A 27,277-nucleotide genomic window follows, 5' to 3' on the forward strand; every position below is an offset into this window, starting at 1 on the left:
GGAGACCGCCAGCAGGGTCGAGGAGAGCTGCATCTCTCCTCCTCAGCTGGCCATTACTCCCTTTCCCGAAGGCAGTAGGAGCAGTGGTCAGAAATGGCCACCTCAAAGAAGAACTCAACCAGAAAAGAACATGCAGGAGGAAGATAAGAAGTGAAAGTTTTGGCTGACCAGGTTAAGTTGAAAAAGCAACAACTAAGGTACCCTGGAATTTAAATTTTACAGAAAATAACATCGCTCCCAAAGAAGAGTAGGAAGCAGCGAAAGAAAGTGCAAAGGGAAAGGTTTGGCTTTTTTTCCCCTTCTCTCTCCTTCCCTATATTGACAGCTAAGAGACTTAAATAAGAAATTGGAAAAATCCGCTTTGGCATTAATAGGCAATTAAGCTGAAAATAAAACAAAATGCCAAAGGGACAATAAAGATTTCTGGACATTAAAAACTTTTTCTTCTATAAGCAGGAAGGGGGAGAAAAAGAATAAGGGCAGGATCTGGAAGAGGGAGGAGACTGCCTGGACTTTAAAAGAATCTAAAGTAAAACTTCAATAAGACTTCTAAAAGATACATTTTAACTGAAACTTTGCAACTAAATAGTAACCCCAGGAAGAGAAAGTGAAAAAAAAAAAGAAAGAGCAAAAAAGAAACAGCTTGCATGTATTTGGATTATTTGTTGACCTTTGGATTTTTGGTTATTATATTTGAATGACTAAAATCAATCGGGTGGTTGTTTAAACATTTATACAATGGCATCACTTCTGGATGAATTGAAAATGGAACTTAAAAAGTACAAAGAAGATGCACAAGAAGGGAAGGATTCTTTTGGCTTCGTTTTTCAATTCTTAGAAATGGAGATTTGGAACTATGAGAAAAAACAAGAAACATCTGCAAAACAAGAAGCCTGGGACAAAGAAGAAGCCATCTTTAATGAACAAGTAACTCTATGTGGGGAAGAAAAAGGAAAGGGGGGAAAAAGAATGGAGAATTTAAGACTTAAAAAAATAACCAAAGAAAAGAAAAATAATTCGAAAAATAAGTATAATACTGGAAAGCAACAGAAAAGGGGAATACAGAGGAGGGCAACAGAGGTAGAGAGACAAAGGGGTAAAAAGGGAAGGAGAAGAAGAGAGGGAAGAAGGAAAGGAAAAGAAGTTACAAAGGTCCGGAGCAAGATATAAAGAAACAGGACCTATTTAGAAATAATGGGTAAAATTTTAACTGAAAAAGGGGTTCTGTAAAGGTACATAAGATTGTATTATTATATTTGTAATAGAAATAACTTTAGAAAATTGGAAACAACATATGATTAGAATGAGGGATAAAATAGTGTAATTTAGTGAAATGTTTGTGAATAAAATAAATGAAATAAAATAAATGAGAAAATTGAATTAGGAAGGAACGGGAACATTTTAATTAGTCAATGTTTTATAAAATATAAGTGAAGAGGGGGGGGAAATTAACTATGAAAAGTTTATAATTGTTCCCACAGAAGTATGATATTTAATTGAAAAGTAACATGAAAAATGTTAAGACTTTAATGAATATTAATATTAATGATAGAATTGAATTGGAATGGAATGTTGTTTTAATTATATACATTTATTTATTTATTTTTCAAGAATACAGTGTGTAGTTTAAGAATGTACCAAGCAGAATCCAAATGGAAGTTATGTACTATATTGAGTGTTACAACTTTAGGGGAAAGATATAAAGGCGTCATACTCCAATCAGTAATTACAGGAGAAATTTTGTTTAATGAGAAAAGATAATAGACAATTGAAACAGGACAGACAAAAAGTATAAATATAACGATTTGAATTGAGATGAAATAAATAAAATAAAATTGAGAAAATTAAAAGAGGGGAGAAGATATGTAGAAAATGTAAAATAGTAGTAAGATATGGAATAGAATATAAAAATGAGCATGAACCTGAACTTGCGTCTGTATGAAGAAATGTAACCCGGGATTATGCTGCTTTCAAAAAAGATGTTTTATTTGTATTTCTTTTTTCTTTGTGAAAACTCAAATAAAATTTACAAAAAAAAATGAAAGAAGAAAACACCAAATCCTATGACACCCCACACAGTAGGGACCAAAGGTGGACCCTCTCCTTCCCAATCATTACAAACCGGAATCACCAAATGGAATTGTCTGGGAAAGAAACATAACAAATCTGACAGCAATGATCTCTGCCCCTGTAGATTTATTTCTTGACAGATAAAATATGGAAAAAATTATGAGTAGACAGCATGAAGTGGGAATACAAGGCTTAGCTGATGGAGAAATATTAGAAAATAAGAAAATCAAGGATTATAAAATCAGTTTAAAGTCAGATAGGAAACAGAAATGATAAATCAAGAGATGAAAAAGGACTTGGATGAAGACTTATTTTCGAATTTACAAAAGGTTTCTAACTCCTTGAAACAAACTTTGAGATAGAAGAAGGAAAGTCTGCAGGGAGATTCAATCCTATGACAGCAATTTGATGGGCTAAATATTAATCCTTTGAAGGAAAAATAAAGAAATCAGAATGAACCAGCATGATCAGGGTTAAAATATGAATTTTTTTTTATATTTTTGATTTTTTTGCCAATTTTGGCCAGAAATTTCAACAATTTTGGTATTTTGAATGGAGGCAAAGGGGTATGGAAAGAAGTAAACCAGGTACAAGTAGTTCTTGGTTAACAACAGTAATTGGGACCAGAATTTCCATCACTAAGCAATGAGCTGTAAAGCACAATGTCACAAGGCTGTATGGCTTAGTGACCACAATCCTAGCAATAGTACTTAGACTTATGTCAGAATATTCATGAACTGGCAGAGGCATGGTAAAAAGGTCAGCCAATGAATAGGCATAGCAATTAAGTCAGCCAATGAGGGCTGTTTGGAAACTGAAACTGGAAGGCGTCTAGCAGGTCTCTATATTAAACTCTTGAGCTCTGAAGCTGCAGTCTTGTCTGCAACTCTGAATCAAAACTGAAACTGTTCTCTGCTGTGCTTGTGTTTTGATTGCAACTCTCTACCATGTTGGAAGAACCTACTTTGGTATTGTACATTTACTTAACATATTATTATGTATATAAAGAAGTTAATGAATCCTGCTGAATCAATCACCTTTGTGTGCTTTCTGGATTTGAATTTATGTTGCAAAAACTAACAACTTATATACCACTTTATATTGTTTTACAGCCCTCTCTAAATCAAGGGTCGCCAACCTTTTGAACCTAACAAACCACCCAGTCATACTTTTAAACCCCGCGGACCACTAATATGAATCCAGCATGCCACTCACTGAAATGCCTAGACTCGCACTGAAAGGATGAGGTCCTTCAGGCACTTAGCTTGGCTGCCTGTTTCTGCAACCTTAAATACTCAAAGAGTCATTTGGGTTCAAACACCGGGATCTCTCATATCTCTCTCTCTCTCTCTCTCTCTCTCTCTCTCACTCACTCCCCCCTCCTCCCTTTTTCCCTGTCTCTCTCTCTCCCTTTCTCCCTCTTTCTCTTTCCCTCTCTCTTTCCCCCTCTTTCCCCCCCTAAGGGGGGAGGGGGGAAGGAACCTCGGAACTGGTGCTTCCTCCTGCCTCCACGTATCGAGGAGGTCGAGCAGCTGTCAGCAATGCCCTCAGATGAAGATGTTGCAAGGGGGAGGATCAACCCCCTCCCCTCAGGAGCTTCTCTTCCTCCTCACAAGGGGGAGGATCAACCCCCTCCCCTCGGAAGCTTCTTTTCCTCCTCGCCAGAAGCACTCACAAGCAAAGCGCTCACTGGCCCTCTGGCACCCAACAAGCCTCCTCCTTCCCACTGGGCATGTGAGCAATTCTGGCAAAGAGGAAGAGGGGAATCAAACCTCCCCCTTGCAACATCTTTACCTGAGGGCATCGCTGGCAGCCGCTTCCTGCAGCTCAGGAGGTCCGCGCTCTTCCTGCTGCTGCTGGGCCTCCTCAATGGCAGGAGGCAGCAGCCACAACACGGGGTTGCTAGGGAGACTGCAGGATTGCCCTACCTCCCCTCCAGCCATCTGGTCTTCAGCACATTGTGGCCCACCAAAATTTTCTCACAGAACACCAGTGGGCCGCGGCCCACCAGTTGGCGACCAGTACTCTAAATGGTTTACAGAGTCAGCAACAATTTGGGTCCTCATTTTACCCACCTTGGAAAGATGGAAGGCTGAGTCAATCTTGAGCCTGGTGAGATTCAATCTGCCAAATTGCAGGCAGCCAGCAATTAGCAGAAATAGTCTACGGTACTGCACTCTAACCACTATGCTACCAAGGCAGTCTTGTTTGCCATTTTAAAAGGGAATCACAGATTGTTAAGCAAGGACCTCCTTGTAACTTCAGTTTGCATTATCTTTTAGAGCTGTAAAAGCTTTAATAAAAAGTATTATTTTTTTTAAAAAAAAAACCACCAGGACTAGCTAACAGACTAACAGAATAATTTACTGACAAATAAGAGATCTACCATCTTCATACTGGGTATAGCAAACTATCATGCCAGCTACATGCATATCATATCCTCAACTATCTATGTATCTAATAATAGTGTATCGTTCCCATCCACAACGTGCACTAGAGGATTTGCGCCTTCATCCTTCAAAAATTAATTGTTGCTAAACTATAATTTTTATGTGAATGATAACTACCTTTCTTTCTTTTAAGGCCCTAATTCCCCATGACAATACAGGACCTATATCACTAGGAGTGGGGTGCAAAATTCTCATATTATAACCTTTTTTTAAAAAAAAAACCAAATGCTAATAAGGAGGAAAATTACAAAGGTGTTTTCAGTGTTCCAACCATTGTTGACTTAGCCAAAACGTGGGAAAAAATGTGGCTGCCAAGTACACTGTGCACAGAAACCAAAAGGATGTCCTTACATGCCCCAATATTGTATATGGTAATAGAAAACATTTTCAGCACCTGCACAATCTACTAGCATACAGCTTTTATTGCTGGAAAAAAAATTCTCAGAAACTGTGTGGCAGTGAGCCAGAAGTGAATTTGTTGCATATTAAAAGGATGCATTCCTTTCCATCAAGTGAAAGAGATTTACCAATCATGCACTGACAGTAAGGCAGCTGCAGATTTACCCAAAAGAGAAGCCCAATTCTCAGAGCAGTCAGCTCAACATTTTCAAATGCTTTATGTGTTGTTGCTCTTTATGCTTTAAGTGTTGTTGCTCTTCTTCTTGTTGCTTTATAGTGCGAGGTTTTAGTGAATCAAAATCTGATTTAAACCCAAACACCCCATTGCCACGGATTAGTCAGGCAAAAGTTGATGGACATGAGAGAGCCAAACAACAAGGCTCCAGGATTCATTCCGGTAGGTTAGAAGCCTTTGATAGGAGTCCTGAGAAATATATTTCTGAAACAAAGGATCTTCTGTGAGGTTGCCTTTTCATGAGCATGCCCTAAATAGCAAAAGTAATATTTCAGTCTGACTACAGAACTGAAAGACAGGATTTTCACACCACTAGGGAAAGATTCAAAGACTCAAAATCAAAGTTTATATTCTTCATAAACATTACCCAAAGAGTTCCACAAAAAACGTCCAATTCAACTAGATGTCAACTCCAACCCTGACACTAGACTTATGTTAGTCCTTAAAACTCCCAAATAATATACCAAAGTGTCTAAAAATCTACTTTATTTTCACAAATGATAGAAATCATAGGAAGACAACATAACAGACATAAAATTAGAACTAACATTTTGCTTCTGTCAATGGTTAACATGCTTTAATATATTTTCTGTATTTTATATGATTTATTTTTAAAACCACTGCAATCATGTAACTTTCAGCAATTTGCAATGGAAAACATCCATAGCACAGAAATGCAATTATGCAATCATAACAAATACTTAAAATTACCTTAAAACTGAAACACATAAATAACTTCTAAAGTACTATCTTCACTCATTAAAAAGGCTCTCTGCAAGAACTCCATTTTAACCTGCTTCCAGAAGGCAAACAGCCCCACTTCTGGTGATAAAATGGGGCCTTAATGGAGAAGCATCTTCTCCCAGCTTGGCTACTCTGATCATTTAATAGTGGGGAACTCCCAACAGTTTTTTTATACTGTATGGATTGTACCAGATATATTAATTCTAGTTGAAGGAGGCGGTCCTGCAGGTATCTTAGTACCAAGTCATAAAATCAACAATTTAAATTGCTCTTAAAATAACAGACAGCTAATGCAGGACTCACAGCAGATGAAATATGTTCTGGGTGTCTAACACCCATCAGCAAGTAGGTTTTTGAATTTTCGGTCAACAGAGGTTTCCAAATGATATTTAAAAGCAAAGCCGTATAGAACGTGCTGTAGTAGTCCCACCAGGCAGTGATGAGTTATTGTTTCTAGGTCCTTGTTTTGATTTTAATACAGATTCAGCGGTACAAATTGAAATCTGTTGTTTTTTTAAAAATCTACAGAGATGGCATAAAAAAGGTACTTAATAAACATGGGTTTTGCTGAATTATTACTCCAAAATTCCTCTCACTTATGAAAGTAATTAATGAAAAAATCTAGTTTTATGAGAGAAAATTCAAGCAAATTACTGCATAGATATTATTAGAAATAATTAACGAGAACATCAATGTTATATTAGAAAAGTAAGAGGCAATAACCTGAACAGTGTGACAGCAAAGGCTATTTATTGAAATTAAATGCACAGTAAAATAAAACATTTGAAACAAAATTCTGAATTTTAAAGCTAGCATTCATTTTCTGTAATGAGATTTTCTTTTAAATATAATACATGTCATATTCAAAATAAAAAGTAGGAGAATCCATTTAGTAATTGAATATGAACAATGACTGGAATGTAATATAATATAAAGCCATGGAATGGAATAGAACGGAATGTGAATTGGAATGGAATTGGAATAGACTCTGAATCAGCCACATTTGATTTAATACCATACAAAAACCTGACTTTCTGACTGTCTAGTCCATGGGTGTCAAACTTGTGATGTCACATTGCCTTCACATGACATTTTGTAACTTTCCCCTTCACGGAGCTGGGGTGGGCGTGGCTTGCAAATGATGCATCTGGCCTGGGGGTCACCAGTTTGACACCCCTGGCCTACTCAAAAACCATCTGCTTCCAGCTCCAACTTCTCAAATTAAGAAAAGAACTGAAGAAATTGCTCTCCAGCCTAAATTCATGAAGAGGTGTTTTTACCTCCAATCTAACCCAATGGATTGCTTTTGTACTTTTCTAAAGTACATTGCTTGTGATTGCAGAAAACTTGATTAGAAAATGAAAATTATAATTTTGATTTGAAAACTTCACAAATTCTACCATAAATACCAAGCACATAGGTTCTTCTGAGTTTAAGAATAAAAGCACACGCACTATTTTAGTTTATAGTGGAAAAATGGTCTTTCATTCAAGCTTTAACAGATCCACACTTATTTAGCTTCAACATTGCATTTCTAATGGGACAGACAAGCTGATGCCTTCTATTTCTTTTTTGTTTCATTTTGTATTCTTCCTCTTCTTCACCACATTGAATGAAAAATTAGTCTAAAACATCTGGGAAGGTCTCAGACTGCCCACTCCACCACCTAGGAAAGACACTCTTATTGTGAAGCTACTGAGTGCAGCTGCCCTCCGTCAATCTGCTCTTGAAGGGTTATTATTCTACTTGAATTCAAGAGATCGAGATTTATGACTCAGCTAAACTAGGTCTATACTGAACTGAGGGAAAATGCTTCAATCCTAGAATTAAAGTACATTTGACATTTAAAGCAATTTATTTGCAAGCTATGGGGACAGAAATGTCAAACATGCCTTGCTTTTCTCCTTGCCTTAATTACTATTTGCTGCCACCAACTATGATTTTCAGTAGAAATTTCTTCCAACTCAATTCACAATTTAAAGGGAATTGCATAAGCCCCACTCTAAAAAGATGTACTTCCTCTCTGATACACCCTCCAAAATCATAGTGGGTTAATTTAGCTCGAGGATAGCTTTCTTTAGCAAGGCTAAATAAAAATAAGAATTACAAGTTACCATTTTGCAAAGTCTGGGCCCGCGACTCCTTTCCCAAGTTGACATGAAATCCTCCAACAGTTTGAGTTTTTCCTGCTGCTACAAGAAAAAAGAAAAGAAAAAGCTGTCAAATATAACATATTAATGGCAACATTTCAATACATCTTGCCCAGACTCTCTTTTGCTAAGTATTTCAACCTAACAAACATCCACAGTCCTAGACTCTGAGGCTCCTCTTATGCGATTATGAACCTCAAGCTGCTGCTGCTGCTGCTGCTCCTGCTGTTTTTCTTTTGGTATCTTTCTCAGCCTCTGAAGTTCAAGTTTTCAACGTATTTTTTGTAAATAAGCTGCATATATTATTCATATATAACATGTACATAGGCTGTTCAAAAACGATTTCAAAGATTCATATTGTATTAGATTTCTCAGAGTCATACTACACACTAATTACTATAATGTTTAAGGCTCTATCACCCTTCCAAAATTAACCATCCCTGTTCTTTTTATCTCTCTTCTTTTTATCTCTCCTTTTTATGTCTCTTCTCCCAATACCTCATTTCTACCAATTCTGATTTTAGCTTTTATCAATCCTAATCAGGTCAGATTTATCAAGTCCAGCATTCTTATTTCTTGTGCTGACCAATCAGGTATCTCTGGAAATCCAATTAGCAGTATATGAAATCTATAGATACTTCTCAACAACTGGCATCAGTAGTGTACTACCTCTCAAGCATGGAAGGTTCCAACATAAGAGACACTGGTGGGCTTATCCTCTGATTTTAGATGTCATGCAATATGTCTAAAAAAAATCATTGAAGCTAATTATTGGACATTACCAATGCAATGCAAATGGTCTACAATGTTGTTTGGCCATTAATACATCCTTTTCTAATCTTAAACTAATGCCATTCTCTTATTTTCACCACCATGAAAAGCATGAACTCTTTTCGGATAATAATCATGAGTAACCCTAGCTGACAGTCTTTTCCTCTATCAGTAACAACTGAGGGAGTAGTTCTTGCAAGGGTTTGCTTTAAAGATTTGTTACTTCTGTGATCACATCTATAGCCTTCTGTTGAGCTGAAATAATTAAGTCATGTTAATTTGTTGACAAATCTAGGTAAGAATACAAGTCCTCCCATCCAAGGTGAATATTATAATAACTACACTACTGTGTATCTTATTTTAAGAATCAGAGGTAATGTGAAGTACTTTATAGTGTTTGGACATTACGTTTATTCATAAATACTAAACATTAGTAAATACTAAATGCATGAATGAGCTACATAATTGATGAGAGAAAAAGGCAGGGCAGTTTATACGACTCAACAATCATGTCAGTATGATACCATTAGGAAACCAGCACTGTTATTGGAGGAGTGATTATGACAGAAATAAGAAAATAACCAATTGGTAGGTAACCAATTTTCTTCTATCAAAAACTGGGTCCAAAAACTACAATACTGCATTTAACAGGGTGACACTCTCAAGCACATATATTCATAGATAAATAAATGTCCCTGATGAACAAATTATTTCTTTATATATGCTTTTGGTAAAAATATGTCAGGATCAGTGGTGGGATTTAAAAAAAAAAGGTTCTGTGGGCATGGCTTGGTGTGCATGGTATGGCTTGGTGAGAGTGGCAGAGGAAGGATACTGCAAAATCCCATTCCCTCCCCACACCCACTAACCTGCTTTCCAGCTCTATTCTCCTGTGCAGGGCAACAAAAGGAGTCCCAGCTGATCAGCTGGGACTCGGGAGGCAGAGAATAGATGGGGGCAGGGCCAGTCAGAGGTGGTATTTGCCAGTTCTCTGAACTATTCAAAATTTCTGCTATTGGTTCTCCAGAACTGGTCAGAACCTGCTGAATACCACCCCTGATCAGGATGGGTTATTTCCCTCACTGTTATTCCAGAGAATTTTATAATCTTCTATAGAACCTATAAGAGTATGCACAGGATTAAAAAAGGTATTTTGCAAAGCACATTAGAGGAAGCAAAGTACCCCTTCTTGAAGTATTAAAGCAGCCACATTCTTTCAATGCTAGTGTGGTTGCTTTGAAGGGTTATTGCAGGTCATCTACATGTATGTGAATATGTAAATATATTTTACTAATTTCTAGGCGATTTGCAATTACTCATGCAAGCTGTCAATCCAGGCTTTCATCAGCATAGAAAACAAACCTCCTGAAACTCTCAGGCAATTCAGAATGGAGTTTTCATTTTATAATACTGCAAGTTTCTCTTTCTTTTGTCTTCTAAAGCAGTATTTTTCAACCTTGGCAACTTTAAGATGTGTGGACTTTTCAGTGCTGTCCAGGAATTCTGGGAGTTGAAATCCACATATCTTAAAGTTGTCAAGATAGAAGAACACTGTGCTAATGCAAAGTATAAGAGTTATATACATCTTATTTCTTTTATCAGTTGCCCATTGAAAAGATAAAATGTGTTCCACTGCTATGAACATCTGGCCTAGCTGACATCCAGCACATTGGGGCTCTTATCAAATCTATAACATTCAATAGACTGAAAATTGTTCTGTTTTTGACTGTTTTTAATGACCAAAGATAAGTTTATTCATTTTTGGTCAATCATCTAAACAAACTCCAATGCTAAGCAATGTTTTGTTTTGTTTTATGATAATATTAATAAGACTTTCATTTGATTTGTTTCGTTTTGGTTTTTGTCTAGTTCATTTATATTTGTTTATCACATTGAATAGACACTGACAGCAATAGAAATTGTAAATAAAGTTTCACATTTCTGTCATTTTACAATCAAATAAATTTCCTTTTCAAGAATAAGCCAAGGAAAATGAATATGTCAAAGTAACTATGGTAAACATTTAAAGGGAAAAAAGCAAGAGAGTACATAGGTCTATCGCTATATAAACCACTACAATATCTCATGTATTTCATATTCTTAATATAGCCTGCTAAGATTGCAGAGAAATAGCATTAGTGCAACAAAAGCAACACTTTTCCGACACTATAAAGCTTAATACATTCATTGATTCTTTACAAAATAAAATAATCAGTCTTTAGTTCATATGACTATCAGAATGCACATTTAATCAATTGTAAAATAACCACAGATTTCAGTAGTTACACTGGGAAGCAATGAAAAATCAAAAGTATAGTGATCTTCCTTATCATCAATTGGCAGGCTTAAATCCAGGAAACCCTCTGGCACTTGCATCAACAGCTGTCTAACAAATTTTGACATCAACTCACAGTGGAAAACCAAATTGGCTGCTGAATGCCCAGATACAGGAAGTTACGCAGATGACCCTACACAAAAGGTGCCAGGTTTTGACCTTCCACGCCAGCATTGGTCAACTCTGAACAGGATCTGTACCATGGTGTCTTCCAGGACTCCTTGTTTAACTGGGGTCTTGTCTCAACCCCTCATTGTGACTGTGGTGCTCCTCGACAAAATATCCATCACATTGTGTCCGAATTCCATCAAAAACTTACACCGATCCAATGGCTGACTTTTTCAACATAGACCACCCTGTCCTTGAATGGCTGGACATTAACATTTGAACTACTATAAATCCATCTATTTGCTATACACTAAATAAATAAAATCAAAATATGGCACAATGCAATAGCCTTGGCAATTTACATAAACTGTAAATATGTTTTTTTCAGTCTCAAACACTTAGTCTACTGTTATAAAACTGTAATAGTCTGAAATTCTAGTTACTGACCAGTAAAATGCACTGCATGACCAATTTCATCCTTACTGAGGATTCTTCAAGTGTACTCTCCATGCTAGTTGTTCATGTTCAACCCTTCAACAGGATTTGAATCCATAGGCCTTGCACTTGTTGACTCGACAGTTCATTTAACACATCTTGCTCTGGCAGTAGTTTGCAGGAAGGTTGGTCTTACAGATGTTGGTGTGAGGGCTTATTTAAAAAGTTATACTGTTCTTGCATACCTTCTATTCAACATGTTTTCAATTCATGTCACATAATTTCTCAGGGACCTGAACACACAACACATACATAACACCCTTCTTCCAGTCCCAAGAAGCCCCATTAAAAGGAAGGTGCTCAAATTCTTGATCTAATAAAATCAACTTTACAGTATAAAAGGGGATCAATGCAGGCTTAATTTAGAAGTCAGCATCACAATCACCAAAGTATCTTCTGCAGGATTTTAAGTAAGCCTTTATTGTTGTCATGAAGGTTATTAGGAGATTACTCCTGAGGCATGATACAATGCTGACATCTAGAGGAAACCATAAGAGGCACAGTAAGAGGTCTAAGTATTTGTTATGGATTTTCACTAGCAAAATTCTTATATACATGTTCCTCCATTTCAAAGCAAGCAACATTATGCAGACCTTGGAAAGGAGTTTGAAGTAATATAAATAATAAAAATAGGTACACAAAATACACTAAAACTACAAGAGAAAAAGTAATATAACTAAATCTAGTTTTTATAATACCTTTCTCTCCATGACCAACAAACTTGTTTTGTAGTGAATTGACTTTTATATCCATTCATCACTTAAACATGCTTAATCTGAATTTGTTTTAACCACATATTTTAGGTATTCCATTCCCAGTTCATTTTCTCCTGGAACACTTAATTCTCACTTCCATATAACTTATTTATCTATTCATAAATAAATTTATATGGCTACCCGTTCTAATAAGAACTTCCACATAATAAAGTGAGTAGAAACAAACTGTAAAAAAACCATTTTTATTTCCTTTGGAAAATACTCATCCCTTCCAACTGATGCATTCTTATCTCTATTTCTATCAAAGTATTTTCATGCATTTTGCTATCTTTAGTAAAATTTTACTAAAATGTTGTCTATTTACAACATTCCAAGTTTTTGCCATTAACATATCACTTGCTAATATTCAATCCATTTTCCTAATCAGGCACAACTATTTTCAGATCCTCACCTACCCTCTTTGCATTATATAATATGTTTAATATTTGCTACAAATCATTTGGGTTCTTAGCAAATAAGGCATGCTCTGATACAACAGCACTTGCACATTTATATTCCCAATCAACACACATCTAATGTTATTACATGGTTTTCTTATATAATTGTCCATTAACAGTAAAAGGCAAAAATCATACTTATTTATCTTGCTCTTCGATCAATGTTGAAAAATTATGTGAGCACACCATTTATTCTCTCATTTGCTTTATTTTCATCATATGTCATTCATGCATTCAATAACCAAAACTCTATTTCCATAATTCATGTAAAGCTCCATTGTTCAAATGTATTCACTTCATCATTCACTTTTTCTAAATCAACAATCATACAATTAATTTTCTGCTTCACCTCTATATATTTCTCAATTATCTATTACCTATAAGTGCAAACAAAAAAACCTATCCAGTAATGTGCTCAGTGTTGTTTCTAACATACACCTAGCTATACTAGGTTTTTTATAAACGGTAAGTATTGTAAAACAACAACACTCTTTTTATAAAATCCTAGGCTAGTGTAGCCATAATTCCTCAAAAATAGTCAGATTCCAGAAATTAAGCAGAAAATTAATTATCAATAACATCTTATACATTTCTTATATATTTGTCTTAAACATTTTGTTTGTTAAATTTATATGCTGCTCAATTCACACAACTCTGAACAGTTTACAACATCATAAAACAACAAAAATAACAAATTAGATTAAAAACATTAAAAACATCAAATATTAACAATTAAAACATTAAAAGTGAACAAAAACTACATTTAAAAGGGACTAAAACATTTAACGAGATAGAGGTGGGATTAATTTTTTTCTCCACAAATCTATTTATGTGTGTTAAAATATTATTTCAGAAACATCAATGACTCACAAGACTAAATCATGTCAACCAATTGACCCAAGTTTTTTTCATTGCCAGCAACAAAAATCTGACATTCATCCTTTCCAATTCAGTCTTTGGGGCCGAGTATGTATGTGTGTTTCTAGTAGATTCATAATCTTAAATCTAATGTAACTGATTTAACATTTTAGTGACGTGCATCTTTGTTGTATCCAGGCATACTTAGCAAATTACCACACCTGGAGATGATTTATCATTACAAGCAACCATTTCTATATTAAACTAGCCCATAATAGGCCAATTCACCCTAATGAATATTAACTAGAGCCATAGTGGCACAGTGGTTAGAATGCAGTATTGCAGGCTAATTTACTGTAACTCACTGCCAAGAATTCAATCCTGACCGGCTCAAGATTGACTCAGCTTTCCAAGGTCGATAAAATGAGGACTCAGAATGTTGGGGGTAATATGTAAATTGCTTAGAGCAAGGATGTCAAACTGAAGGCCCGGTGCTGAGGGCCAGATCTTTGCTGCTGAAAACAGCAAAGGACAGCCTGTGGTGCCTCCGCCAGAGAAAACGGAGCTCAGGAGGGCCGCATTCGGTCCTCGTGAGCTCTGTATTCACTGGCAGAGGGTTGCAGGAGGCCATTGCACCTGGAAACGGAGCTCAGGAACCCATTTTCGTTGGCAGAGCCCTCGGGCCACCATAGGTGTTCCCAACATGTGATGTCGAACTAGCCATGGCCACCCTGGCCATACCCACCCCGGCTCCCCGAGGTCAAACACAACCCTGATGCAGCCCTCAATGAAATCGAGTTTGACACCCCTGGCTTGAAGAGTTCCGTAAAGCACCATGAAAGGGTATATAAATCTAAGTGCTTGTGCTATTGTTATTTTGTCATTTATAAAACATGAAATCTTGCTATCCTGTTAAATGATTTCCCATTTTGAAGTTTATCAGAAACCTTTTTACACAGGAACTTAAAAAGATCAATTTTACTAATTTTTTAAGTGAAAGTTTACATATTTTTCATTATTTTTCATTTGATTAGTGAGAAATAATCAACCTTACTACCAAAATATTTACTTGCTTCATAGCTTTTTTATTCATTCCATCAAATATATGTAACAAGCCTAGAGGGGGAGTAAGTTCAATTCTTGCCCTCTTTTTATTAATGTTGAGATTGTATCATATTCCCAATGGATATAAAGGAAAATCCCTTTTTTATTACAATATCTCCAGCAATTCCTGGTTACATATTGTATGTAAAATTCTTACAGGAAATACATGACTGGTATTCCTGCACTAAAGCAGGTAAAAAAAAATTCTCCAGATCTCCATAAATATGTTGTATTGATCTATCAAACTCTTTCTAGCTACTAACCTAAATCAGACTCCCAAACATATTTCAAGCGCAGTGTTTTATGTGTATCTATGTTTACTTCCAATGAGTAAGTAAATTTTCATGCTATATCTTTGGATTATACAAAACAGTCATTCATTCTTAAAATTAGGCAGTGGCTGATTAATCCCATTTTTTGTTAACTTTGTACAGGAGCACAATTACAGCATTCTTCCAATTATCAGGCACAGATGCATTTTTTGCATAATTTATTCAACGTTGATGCCTCCCAACTCCAATCATCTCTGGGTAACTCACAATAATAAAAAGCAACATAGAAACAACAAATTACAATATAGCACACAGGAGCAAATTACAAAAAGATAATTAAAGAATTCACACAATCACACCAAAATCAAACTAGAAACATACTTGAATATCAACACATATACTTGCATTTTTCAACATTCCCATAGCATTTATTATTTCATCAGTCTTTTCTTGTGCACATGCATTTATAGCATTCATTTCAATTTTACTCTTCAACATCTCTCTGCTGGTTCCCCTAATTCAGAACAAATTTTATCTCCACCACAATCTCTCTGCATTTTCTGTCACTTTAGAACACATTCCTCATTCTCTTTAGCTATTTTTTTGCTATTTTTTCTCTATATACAAGTATTTTTTCCACCAATCCTTTTCTTAGAACCTTTTCCCAATCTACAATCTCTTTTGCTTTGACCTCTTAACCAATGTACAAGAATAGTGCTATTAATATATGATATAAGCAATTTAAGTCACTTTTAAAGCTAACTTTCTAAAACTGCAAGGAAGTAATTTAAATTCTGAATAAAAATGCATAATCAAAAATATAATCACAGTCATTTTTCTGTTTCATCAGAAATATCAATCTGCCAGATTAAGCCACTGTAGTATGTCAGATGTGGTTTGTCAAGTTTTCTTAGAAACAAATATTTAGGGCAGAGATGCTATAAAGACAAATGTTTAAAACCTGGTCCTAAATTAGGAGTGATACTCATATGCAGCCCTTCCCAAACCCAAGAAATGGTATATTTAAAAAAAAAAAATTAAGCAAAATTAAAGATATGATTGAAAGTAAGTTTGCCTCTTGGAAGCAAACAATTACTAGCCCCACTATTCACGTTTGTTCAATGCTTGAAAAATCACTATTTGTAGATATTTTAAGGGTGGAGACTGAAGTGGTTTTCCTCCCATATGCCTCTGGTTCACATGCCCATTCTTAACATTGCTCAAAATAAGTAAAAAAAATTCACCCTTATACCTTTCAGTAACATCCTCTTATTCCCACATTCCAATGCCTTTAAGGTCAGGAGATTGAATTGCAACCTTTAATTCTGCAAATAATATTTTTACTTATAGCATATTGTGGGGAACTTTTTTCTAAATACACTACTGTTGAGAACAGAGCAATATGTGAAATACTAACAGTTATCTTAACAAGATATTAATATTACACTTCGCTTTATAACAGCTAGCAAAGATGTGATTTTTCCTGATAAAAGAGGTAAAGAAATACCTATTTCCCTGAGCAATACGCAATACTTTTTTCATTCAGAATCTTCTCCACTTCATTTTCAAACATTGCCCACATGTGTCAATATTGGACTATAGTAAGGATCCAGAAGTCAATACAAATAATTTGTGCTCTTAAGGTTTCACCTGCTTATCCTAGGTTGCAATCACAATGACATTAACAATTCAAGCAATCAATTCCAGCTAATGATGATAGCCATGAAAATTACATACATAAATAAAAATAAACAACTGATTTAATCTAAAACTTTCAACAGACATTGGAATAAAATTTTATATTTTCTTACAATCAAATGGTGTGATAATCATTTCTAACCTTCTCCCATTTGAAGACAACAAAAAATATTTAGGAAGACTGTAGCAATCAACTTCCATATTATTGCCAAGAAAAAGGGCGTTGGTGCTGACCTGATATGCCCATTCTCTTTGAGCTGCGAAGAGCATCCAGTAGTGGGAGGTGCTTCAGTCTCTGCATTCATAGGCTGAGCTTGAATTGAAGAATGCTCCTCCTCCTCCTCATGACTCCTCCACAGTGTTGCCCAGTTTTGCGAAGACGAGAGGAAAAAAAGTGTTCTCATCCCTACTACCTAAAAGGTTCATTGGCCGAAACAAGGCCCCACCAGATGGGAAAAAAGGGTGGGGCTGGATGCTCTTCGCAGCTCAAAGAGAACGGGCATATCAGGTAAGCACCAACGCCCTTTCTCCTATGAGCTGCTCAGAGCATCCAGTAGTGGGACATACCAAAGCTTGGCCTGTCCTATGGGAGGGACTCCGCCTGGTCCGGAATCTCCTCAGGGTCCCTAAGAACCCATTGCAGAACCCGTCTGCCAAATGAGGCCTCCGCAGAGGCAAACACATCAATTTTATAGTGCCTGATGAAAGGTGATGGGGAAGCCCAAGTCGCCGCCCGGCAGATTTTGATTTATTGGTGCCTGGGTGGCCCAAGCTGCCGAAGTTGCCGCACTCCTAGTTGAATGAGTAGTTATGCCTCTGGGCATCTGCAGGGCTTGGGACTGATAAGACTTAGCTATAGCCGCTCTTATCCAACGGCCTAGGGTGGACGGTGACACCCTGTGACCCTGTGTTTTAGGCTGAAAGGAAAGAAATAAGGCCTCCGATTTTCTGAAGGGCTCTGTGCGCTTGATATAGATTCGCAGAGTGCGCCTTACATCAAGTTTGTGCCATTGCCTTTCCCTTTCCTGCGATGGTCTGGGGCAAAAATTTGGAAGGATAAGCTCTTGAGCTCTATGGAAGGCCGAACTGACCTTGGGCAAAAATGTAGGGTCGGGGCGGAGGATCACCCGATCGGCATGAAAAACACAGAGGTCTTGTCTGACAGACAAGGCTGCGATTTCCAATATGCGACAAGCGGATGTAATGGCTACAAGGAAAACTACCTTATACGTCAAAAATTGGAGGCTTGACTCCTCAAAGGTTCAAAAGTTTCTTTGGTGAGGGAGAGAAGGACTTTGTTAAGGTACCAGGTGGGGTAACGGTGCACTGCTGGAGGGTGTAAGTTGGTGGCCCCTCTAAGAAAGGCCCGTATACGTGTGTGATGAGAGAGGGAACTGAAACCCTCACAAGAAAGAACTGGTGTCAGTGCAGCTATCTGTCGTTTCAGTGTATTAGGAGACAGCCCCTTGTCAAGTCCCTCCTGAAGGAATTCTAAAATCTGGGCGACAGAGGGGGAAACGGGGTTAATTTGAAACTTGCTACACCATTTACAGAAAATGGCCCATTTGGCATTGTAAATTCGAATGGTTGAGGGCTGTCTGGCAGCTAAGATAGTGTCAATGACCTTCTTGGAGAGCATTTTGCTCCTCAAACTGCTCCGCTCAACCTCCAGACGGTCAGTTGAAACCATTGAGGGTCCGGGTGTAGGAGGGGCCCCTGAGATAGAGAGATCCTGTCTGGTGGAATCCTCCAGGGGGGGCACCGAGAGAGTACAAAGGTCCACAAACCATGGCCGCCTGGGCCAGTGGGCTGCCACTAGGAGCAATTCCGCCTTCTCGTGGAGCAACTTCTGGATAACCCTGGGCACCAGTGCTAGAGGAGAGAATGCGTACAGGAGCCCCATGGGCTATGGGCAGCGGAGTGCGTTGTAATTCTCCGCCCCTTGGGATGGGTACTTGAGAAGAATCTCGGGAGCTGGGCATTGAGGGGGGAGGCAAATAGGTCCACCACCGGTTGTCCGAATATCCTTGCTGCTTCTTTGAACAGGGATAGGTGGAGGCGCCACTCTGACTGGTCTATGGTGGCCCTGCTTAACCAGTCTGAGTTTTTGATAGGCCCGAGATGTGCTCTGCCTTGATGGACAGAAGATTGTTCTTCGCCCAGCGGCACAGGCACTCGGCTTCCCTCATTAATTGTATTGATTGCGTGGCCCCCTGTTTGTTTATGTGGGCTTTGGCTGTCATGTTGTCTGTTAAAATGAGAATGTGCTGACCGCATACCTGGGGGAGGAAGCTGCGCAGGGCCAGGTGCACGGCGTGAAGCTCCAGCCAGTTTATGCTGCACGACTGTTCTATTGTAGACCATCTGCCCTGGGAGGTGAGTGACTGGACATGGGCGCCCCATCCAAATAGACTGGCATCTGTGGTGATAGTGAGCCTTTGAGGCTCCTTGAAGAAGCAGCCTTTGTTAATGACCCATTTGGCCCATCAGAGAAGGGACGTGAGGACCTTGAGAGGTACCATGACTGTGAGTTTGGAATTGCTTCTGCCGGATCTCTGGTACGGAAGCAGGAACCACTGGAGGGATCTGGTGTGAAGATGGGCCCAGGGAATAATAGAAATGCATGATATCATTTTTCCTAATAATTTTAACAGATCCAGTAAGGCTACCCTCCTACGGCGTCTGATCTCCCTAACGGATTTTTGAATACTAAGTAGTCTATCTGAAGATAGAAAGAACTTGCCTTCCACGGTATCAATAACTGCACCTAAATGAGTTATTCAAGTCGATGGGGATAATTGGCTCTTCTTCCAATTTATGAGAAAACCATGTTCTTGGAGAGATGTTAAAGTGGCCTGGGTGTCCCTCACTGCTTGATCGGTAGAGGGGGACAGGATTAAAATATCGTCCAGGTAACATTGGAGATGAATGGGGATGTTCCTGAGGTGGGCAGCTAGCGCTGCAAGGACCTTGGTAAAGGTCCTGGGGACAGAGGCTAGTCCAAAGGGAAGGGCCACGTATTCGAAGTGGTGATTATTGTAGCAGAACCTTAAAAACTTATAATGGGAAGGCTGAATGGCGATATGTAAGTACACCTCCGTCAAGTCTATGGACATGAGCACATCCCCTTGCCTGATGCCCAGCAGTATCGATTGCAGGGTATGCATTTTGAATTTGTGGTATATTAGGAAGCGGTTGAGTCGTTTTAAATCTAAGATGGCTCTCCAGCCCCCGAGTGTTTTGGTACAACAAAAAGATGAGAGTAAAAGCCCTGCCCTCATTGTTCGGTCGGTACTGGTTGAATGGCTTTTATGTTCAGGAGATGCTGGATTGCGGAATCCATTAGATTATGCTTGTTCAGGTCTCTGGAAGGGGGGCATGACATAAAGAAATTTGGGGGAGTGGATTGAAACTCAAGGGCAAGACCAAATCTAATGGTGTCTCTGACCCAAGAGTCAGAGGTAGAGGAGTCCCATTGACTCGCAAACAACTTAAGACGTCCTCCAATCGGGAGAGTATCCCTTAACCTACCTTGGACATCGGAAGGGCCTGCTTCCTGCTCCCCGAAAGGACCTTTTATATTGACTGCCCCTCCGGCTCCTGTCTCCTGAATCGGCTCTATCCTGGGGTTGTCCTGACCTAAACGATGGGGGCCTCTGATACCTGGGGGAGAAGGGAGCCTGATAGAAGGGCCGAAAGGAACCCCTCCGAAAGGGCTGGGAAGTTCTGGTCTGACCTTCGTGTAAGGGAAAGGAGAAACTTTTTCTTACTGCGGGTCTCCATCAGTAAGGGGTCCAGGGAAGGGCCAAACAATTTGTCTCCCACTATGGGGGAGGAAGCCAACTTGGCTTTGTTCTTAAAGCCTGCTTGCCAGTGTCTCAGCCAGAGTAGACGGCGGGCTGTGACGTGAGATGTGATTGCCCTTGCAGAAAATTTAACAGCGTGGTATGTGGCATCAGCTTGGCAATGTCCTGGTGCACCCTGATGTTGGATATAGGGACGTGTTGCTTGAGCTGACAAAGCCATTGAATGGATGACCTTGTGAAAAAGGATGCGGCCATAGCCGATTTGATGGCCCATGCATCCGACTGATGAGCCCTGCGCAGGGCTAGCTCGGCCCGCTTTTCCTCTGGCTTTAGGGCCTCCAGCGCATCAGTCGGAGTCGAGGAGGATGCCAGGCCCACTATGGGCTCGTCTACCTCAGGGGTGCTTAATAGTTTTGAAAATTCTGGATCCAAATTAAAGTATTTTTTGTCATGACTGGAGGGGGCTGGGGGCACCACTGCAGACGCCAATTGCTTCTGCACCAGATCGGCAAAGATGGGTGGAGCTGGGATAACCTCGGCCTCTACAACAGGCTAGTTAAAGATTAGGTCCTCTGGCCCCTCCGTTAAAGGAGCGGGGAGGTCTGTTGGTGATTGCTTACTTAGGCCTGAGATGTTCTTGGCCTTGAATAACAAGGATTTGAATAGGTGTGGCTTGAATAAGTCCACGAAGGCAGGCTGGTCAGGGATAAGCCCCTCGTCCTCAGACATTTCGTCTTCTAAAAGGTCTGCCTCTGATAGGGGTTCGCTATAGTGCATAGACCCCAAATCAAATTCGTGTGGTTCCATGAACTGATCCAATTCCCCCTCCTGCTCTTCCTCCTCCTCCTCCCGCTCTTGAAGGGCGGGGGGGTCTCCCTTTGCAAGAGTACCTCAGCCTGAAGTTGGTCCGACCTGGGCAAGGATCTTACTGAGTGAGACTCCTGGTCAGAAACCACCGGATAATGACTAGGCTAGGCCTGGTTGCTTGTTGGAGTCTGGCTGCGATCCCTTGGCGAATAGCCAGTTCCATCCAGGATCTTATTCTTTCTGGAACCTCCTCAATGAGAGACTCCTCTTGATGGAGGCCAGCTGCTGTTGGGGTGATGGTGGCTTCTGGAGCCCTTCTAGCTGGTGTGCCAGGAACCTGAGCCTGTTGTTCTTGTGAGGGCAAGCTGCGCCTGGATAAGAGGGAAATATCTAGAGGAGGCGGGGTTGAACAGAGGTAGAGGGACTGGAGGATGGAAGAACCGGAGACACCTTGAGTGCTTCCTTACTTCGTTTATCAATTTTCTTTTGCAGGGCCTTGTGGCGCCTTAAGACATCCTTCTGGGCAGCTTTGGAGGTCTCTTTAGTCTGCTTGCGCAAATGATGGGTCTTGGCTTTTGCCTTCAATTAAGGTCCTTTAGAGGTGTTACCATCTGCCATTTCAATGATTTATGTATTGCAGTAATAGGCTAGAAATCAATATAAGGCGGTTGGCACGCCCAGGGTCCGATCTGAGGCAAGAATGATTGCCCTGATGAGGTATTTCACGCCCCCTTTTATATATATATATATATATATATATATATATATATATATATATATATAATACAAGTGAGTCGTACCTCAGTGATAATATTTTAGTGAATTAAAATATTATACTGCCAAGATATTATGATGATGATGATGATGATATGAATTATGGTATTGCTGGTACAACTGTATCCCTGCTCCTAGGATAGAATAGTCTGTATGGTCTAATACCAATGAGAAAACAAACAAACAAGCCAATCAGCCAAATTTCGAAATGCCTAAGGCCCAGTTAGAAAGGAAAATGGGGCCTTCAGCAGCCTCCCTGCACAGGCGGACACAAGGCCTGGGTGCTTGCTGCTGCACCATTGAGGGATAAGCTGTGGGGGTTAAGCCAACAAGCCTTAATGAGAAAGGAATAACCTCGAGTGCAATCTAGCTAGCTGAGGTTAATAACTGCGAAAGAACCAGGCGGGATCCTGTAACTTTGAGTTAATTCCCACTCACAGCACAGAGATTTCAGAAGAACAAAATGGCGCATTGCCACGAGGTGACTCTTAAAATGGCGTCCGCCAGCCGTGCGAGTGATCGTCGCGCCTCTCAGCAGCGGTGTCCCACCAAAGAAAGCAAAGCCAAGGCTCTGATTACAGAGGCGGCTAAGGAAGGGAGAAATTAGGCCTTCTCTGCTTGAAAAAACGGTGTTCAAAGGTGGGTGGGAATCAACAATATGACTCAGAAACGGAGCAATACAAGCCGCTAAACAACGAGGTGAAACGAAACGGAGCGGCAAGAGAAAGAGGCAGAGTAGGGTATTTTTTGGCTGTAGGAGGTAGGGCGAAGCCGCTACTGACCCTCCCTTTCGCCTCCCTTGGGGGCGTAACTGCACTTCCCCTTGGTGGATAGAATGCCCAATGAAGCAATTGTGCAGAGGCTAAAGAGAAGGGGAATAAATCAAACCTGTTGAGAACTCTATTTGTGTGAATCGAAATTCCTGCTTCAGCCAAGGAGCTAAGCAAGGCACTGCCTGTCTCACACGAGGCTGAGCAAAAACTGGGGAATGCTGTGGAGGAGTCACGTGGAGGAGGAGGAGCGTTCCTCAATTCAAGCTCAGCCTATGAATTCAGAGACTGAAGCACCTCCCACTACTGGATGCTCTGAGCAGCTCATAGGAGAACTAGATGTAATCACTATGTTAAGTCCATCTGGAAAATATCTTTATCTTAATAATGATAGATTGTTATGATTTATTTATGTACTACATGTTTTGAAATGGAACACTCAAATACTTGGAAAAGACATAAAAATAGTTTTAGCATTTACCAAGCAGTAGGAAATTAAAATAAATTAGATTTAACTATGAGAACTATATAGATTGATTTATAAACAATTGTTCAGGGTTTTGTCCCTTACACCCACCCATAAATATATAAATACATAAACAGTGCTAACTTATGGAAGTCTGCTTGGAACTCTGAAATACAATATCATATGGGAAAGATTATTTCTTTTTCAATAAGTTATTCTAAATATGCAATAGATGGAGAGCTGAATCTAATCCAAGCAAATATCAACTACTTCTCTGAGCACACTTCATACAGCAGTGTTTCTAAACCATGGCAACTCTAAGACATATGGACTTCAACTCCCAGAACACCTCTGCCAGCTGCTAGCTAGGGAATTCGGGGAGTTGAAATCCACACTTCTTAGAGTTGCCAAGGTTGAGAAACACTGCTATATAGGGAGGACTTTGGGGAGGCAAAAAACAAAACAAAATTATTTCCCTTCTCTAAAATTATACTGCTTGCCTTTGTCATAGCAAAGAAAAAGCCAGAACTGGTAAAATAAATGTAAGTAATTCTAAATGGAAGCAGCTGCAAGTAATAAGCCAGTTCTGGTTATCCATGGAAAAGGTGCAAGGCAACCAAATCAGAACCAGCACACGTCCATATAAGTGGGAACACCTATAATTTTGTATCTTGCTATGAGAAAGATCTTCACTCGAGGAACCACAAATCAGAACATTCCCATCCAGCACCAAATAATACTATTAAATGATGCACCTTGAGAATCGGGAGACAGGAGAAAAAGGGATGTGGAAAATGCACATTTAATAATTTTTCATATCAGCTCAACATGGCTTTACACTTTTTTCCTTTACCAAGATGATAATTGTTGCATCTTTCAATTAAAATCATTCATCTCTACCAAGCAATTGTATTTAAGCTAGCATTAACTAGGAATGTTTTGTACCAAATCAAGAATCCAATTAACAGAATTATTTCCCTTCACTACTGAATTTAAATTATCTACAAACTTCAATTACCACACTGAAGAGGCCACACTCATTGCCCCATCCCTGTTTCTTAACAACTTGGTTAACAATCATGATGTTCGCACTTACCTCTACATTTATTTAAGAACCACCATAAAAACATAAAATGAACAGCTCCATTACAGTTGTAACTCAAAGACTACTTGTAGGCCAATTATAATGTTTCATTAACTTTTTTTTTCAGACAAAGAGTTTGTCTGAACCTAGGAATGTTCAAAGATTAAATGATTGGAGAAGTGTTTAGAAGAAAATGGCAACTGGTTTGAACAGTCAATGCAATCTAAATATTTGTGTATGGGGCCTGACTTTTGGCAAATCCTGTATATACTTCATGGATGCTGAAAGAAATGCAGCTTTCACCAAAGATATACAATGCACTGAAAAAAGGAAGATCCTTTCCCTCTCCATAACTTTGCTTTGTATTTAGTATCTCTCCCTTTTGTTTTATTCAAAGTATTTGAATACACATCAATTTGCCACTCTTTCAAAACTAGTGTGCAGACTTTAAAACATATACTACCAATCAGACAAAATACAAGAAAACTCATAAGAATAATGTAATAATTATAAGCAATTTAATCACACCATCATCTAGTGGTTAAGCACTCCAAAACTGGTATAATAGAAAAGGTTTCCCAGCTGAATTCAAATGAGTTTCTACTACATGCTCAAGGCAGCCTCTGACAGTGAATGCATTTGTTGAGCATTTCTGTATAATAGAAATATTCTCTCAAAGTGGTTCCAAGTTGTCTACAAGTTAGTATCAAAATCTTAGATGTTATCTAGAAGCAAATTAACAGCCAGTGCATTTATTTTATTATTTAAGGTATCGCCTCTCCTTGCTGTTGACACTTGGACCTCTGATGACACAAACTTCTTTTTCAGAGAAATGCAATTCTGTCAGAGCAAGCAGCTTATTTCATGAACCCAGAAATCCCCTTACTTGTGGGATCCTTGTCTTTCCAGATGCAGCTCACTTCTGCATCAAGTTACTAGTTCAAGGGTCAGCAAAACCTCCTGATTCAGATGTGCCAGAGAAATATAGCTGAGACTTATCAGTCTATTGATATCTCTGTTCCAAAACTCTCAATGATTCCTTCCATATTCAGAATTAGATCCAAACTAGGATACCAGAGATATTTACATAACAATACCTGAGATTTACAATGCTCCATTTGTCTAAAACTGTAGCTTAGACCCAATAGGTATTTCTCTCTCCATGGACTTAACTCACTAAAGTTGTTAATTAAAGTTCTAGATACACAACATGATGTGAAACTGGGAAAAAAAAAGTTCAGTACCAAAGTAACTACTCTCTGCCATACAACTTCAGCTGCTGTATTCATGTTTCCAGGTGATCCAATAAGAGTAAAAAATCAAATGCATATCAACTATTTGTAGATAAGCTATAGCCATATTTTATTTCTCTGCTAAGGTAATGTCACAAACTACACATCTTACAGGCTCCTACACTAAAGTCATTCTTCCAAAATCTACTAGTAGGTAGAGAAAGGAATGAATGAAAGGCAAATGGGACAAGAAGTTATTATGACAAAGATTAGGAAAGGGGCAGATCTCAAAGGACAGATATACCCAACTTATTAGAAAAATCTATTTTCCCTGTACAACAGCACAGGTGGGCATCTGAAAATAAATATTTCCCTCCCACTCCTTTCTGAAGCAGGGCTTAACTTTCTTCGGAATCTACAAAATAGCCCCTTCCCCAGATTTGGTATAAGAAGCCAGAGAAAGAATTCAAATAAAAAAGTTGTCAAAAGGACTGATCGGCTGCAAATACTGAGGCCAGAGAGTTAAAGTGGAGACAAATGTACTTTATCACATGTAAATGGCTGCAGAAGCTCTCTTGGTATGAGAGCTGTCCCCATCAGCAGCACATAAATTGTCTTTTTACGGTATCATAGGCGATTTTGTCACTGCTCTGCTCTGCTTTGAAACTAAGCAAATTCTGTACGCGGCACAGGAGGAGGAAGCTGATGAGTTGTGATTCTCCCACGGCACCCACGTGTAATTCACTGCTCTCGGGAGCAACGTCACGGCCGGCCGTAGCAGAGGCAGCATCGGGCTACTCCTCCTTCGGCTGCCCCCCCCCCCTCGCCAAGCCCGGCCCCGATTTCCGCTACACACACACGCACCGTCGAGGGAGACAAACTGCCCGACTGCCGAAGAGCCTCCGCCGCTGTTCTCCACGAACTGCACCTCGGAGACGATGATGTTGTCTTCCAGCACCGAACCGCATCCGGTGCAGACGGCATCGCCCCGGGCTGAGTCCACTTCGATGTCGGAGCCGCCGCAGGCAGCGCACACCCGCCCGCCGGACATCTTGACGGGTGGTGCGGCGGCCGCAGGCAGGCAGGCAGGCAGGCAGGCGCGACTTCCCCGCAGCGGGCCGAGTCACTTGCCCCGCTCAGCACACACTGCCGGCGGTTTCTCGCGCTATTCAGGCCTGGCTCAGCCGCCCATTCGCTGCCGGAGGAGGAGGAGCCGCAGCCCCCCAAAAAACCGCCCTTTCTCGCGAGGCTTCCCTGCCTGCCACTGCGAGCCTCCATTTTCCGCGGCAGTGTATCCTGCTCCGCCTCTTGGATGGTCGGGGATTCACCGGAGGCGCCTAGAACGCCGAACGTTGCGATTCACAAGAGTTGCTACCGCTGCTACTTGCTCCGTCGCCCCTTTAGGATGCCTCTTCCTCCCCTTTCCCCAGGCCGAC

At 39.7% G+C, this 27,277-nt stretch overlaps 1 protein-coding gene across 2 annotated transcripts in view; it reads right to left on the bottom strand.

The window, feature by feature from the left end:
- Nucleotides 1-27,027, bottom strand: part of BRF1 (BRF1 general transcription factor IIIB subunit) — a 224,071-nt gene extending 197,044 nt beyond the window's left edge. The window contains exons 1-2 of one of the 2 annotated variants that reach the window (XM_026698603.2): nucleotides 26,706-27,027; nucleotides 8,013-8,087 (exon numbers count right to left, since the gene is read on the bottom strand). In XM_026698603.2, the coding sequence (XP_026554388.1) occupies nucleotides 8,013-8,087; nucleotides 26,706-26,892 (262 nt within the window). In that variant the 5' untranslated portion in view covers nucleotides 26,893-27,027. Of the gene's footprint in view, nucleotides 1-8,012; nucleotides 8,091-26,705 lie in introns of both variants that reach the window. The other variant, XM_026698602.2, reaches the window with a different exon arrangement.
- Nucleotides 27,028-27,277: the final 250 nt, after the last annotated feature.

Source organism: Pseudonaja textilis, chromosome 1 (assembly GCF_049901715.1).
Source record: "Pseudonaja textilis isolate UNSWEBS1 chromosome 1, rPseTex1.2, whole genome shotgun sequence".
Lineage (NCBI taxonomy): Eukaryota > Metazoa > Chordata > Lepidosauria > Squamata > Elapidae > Pseudonaja > Pseudonaja textilis.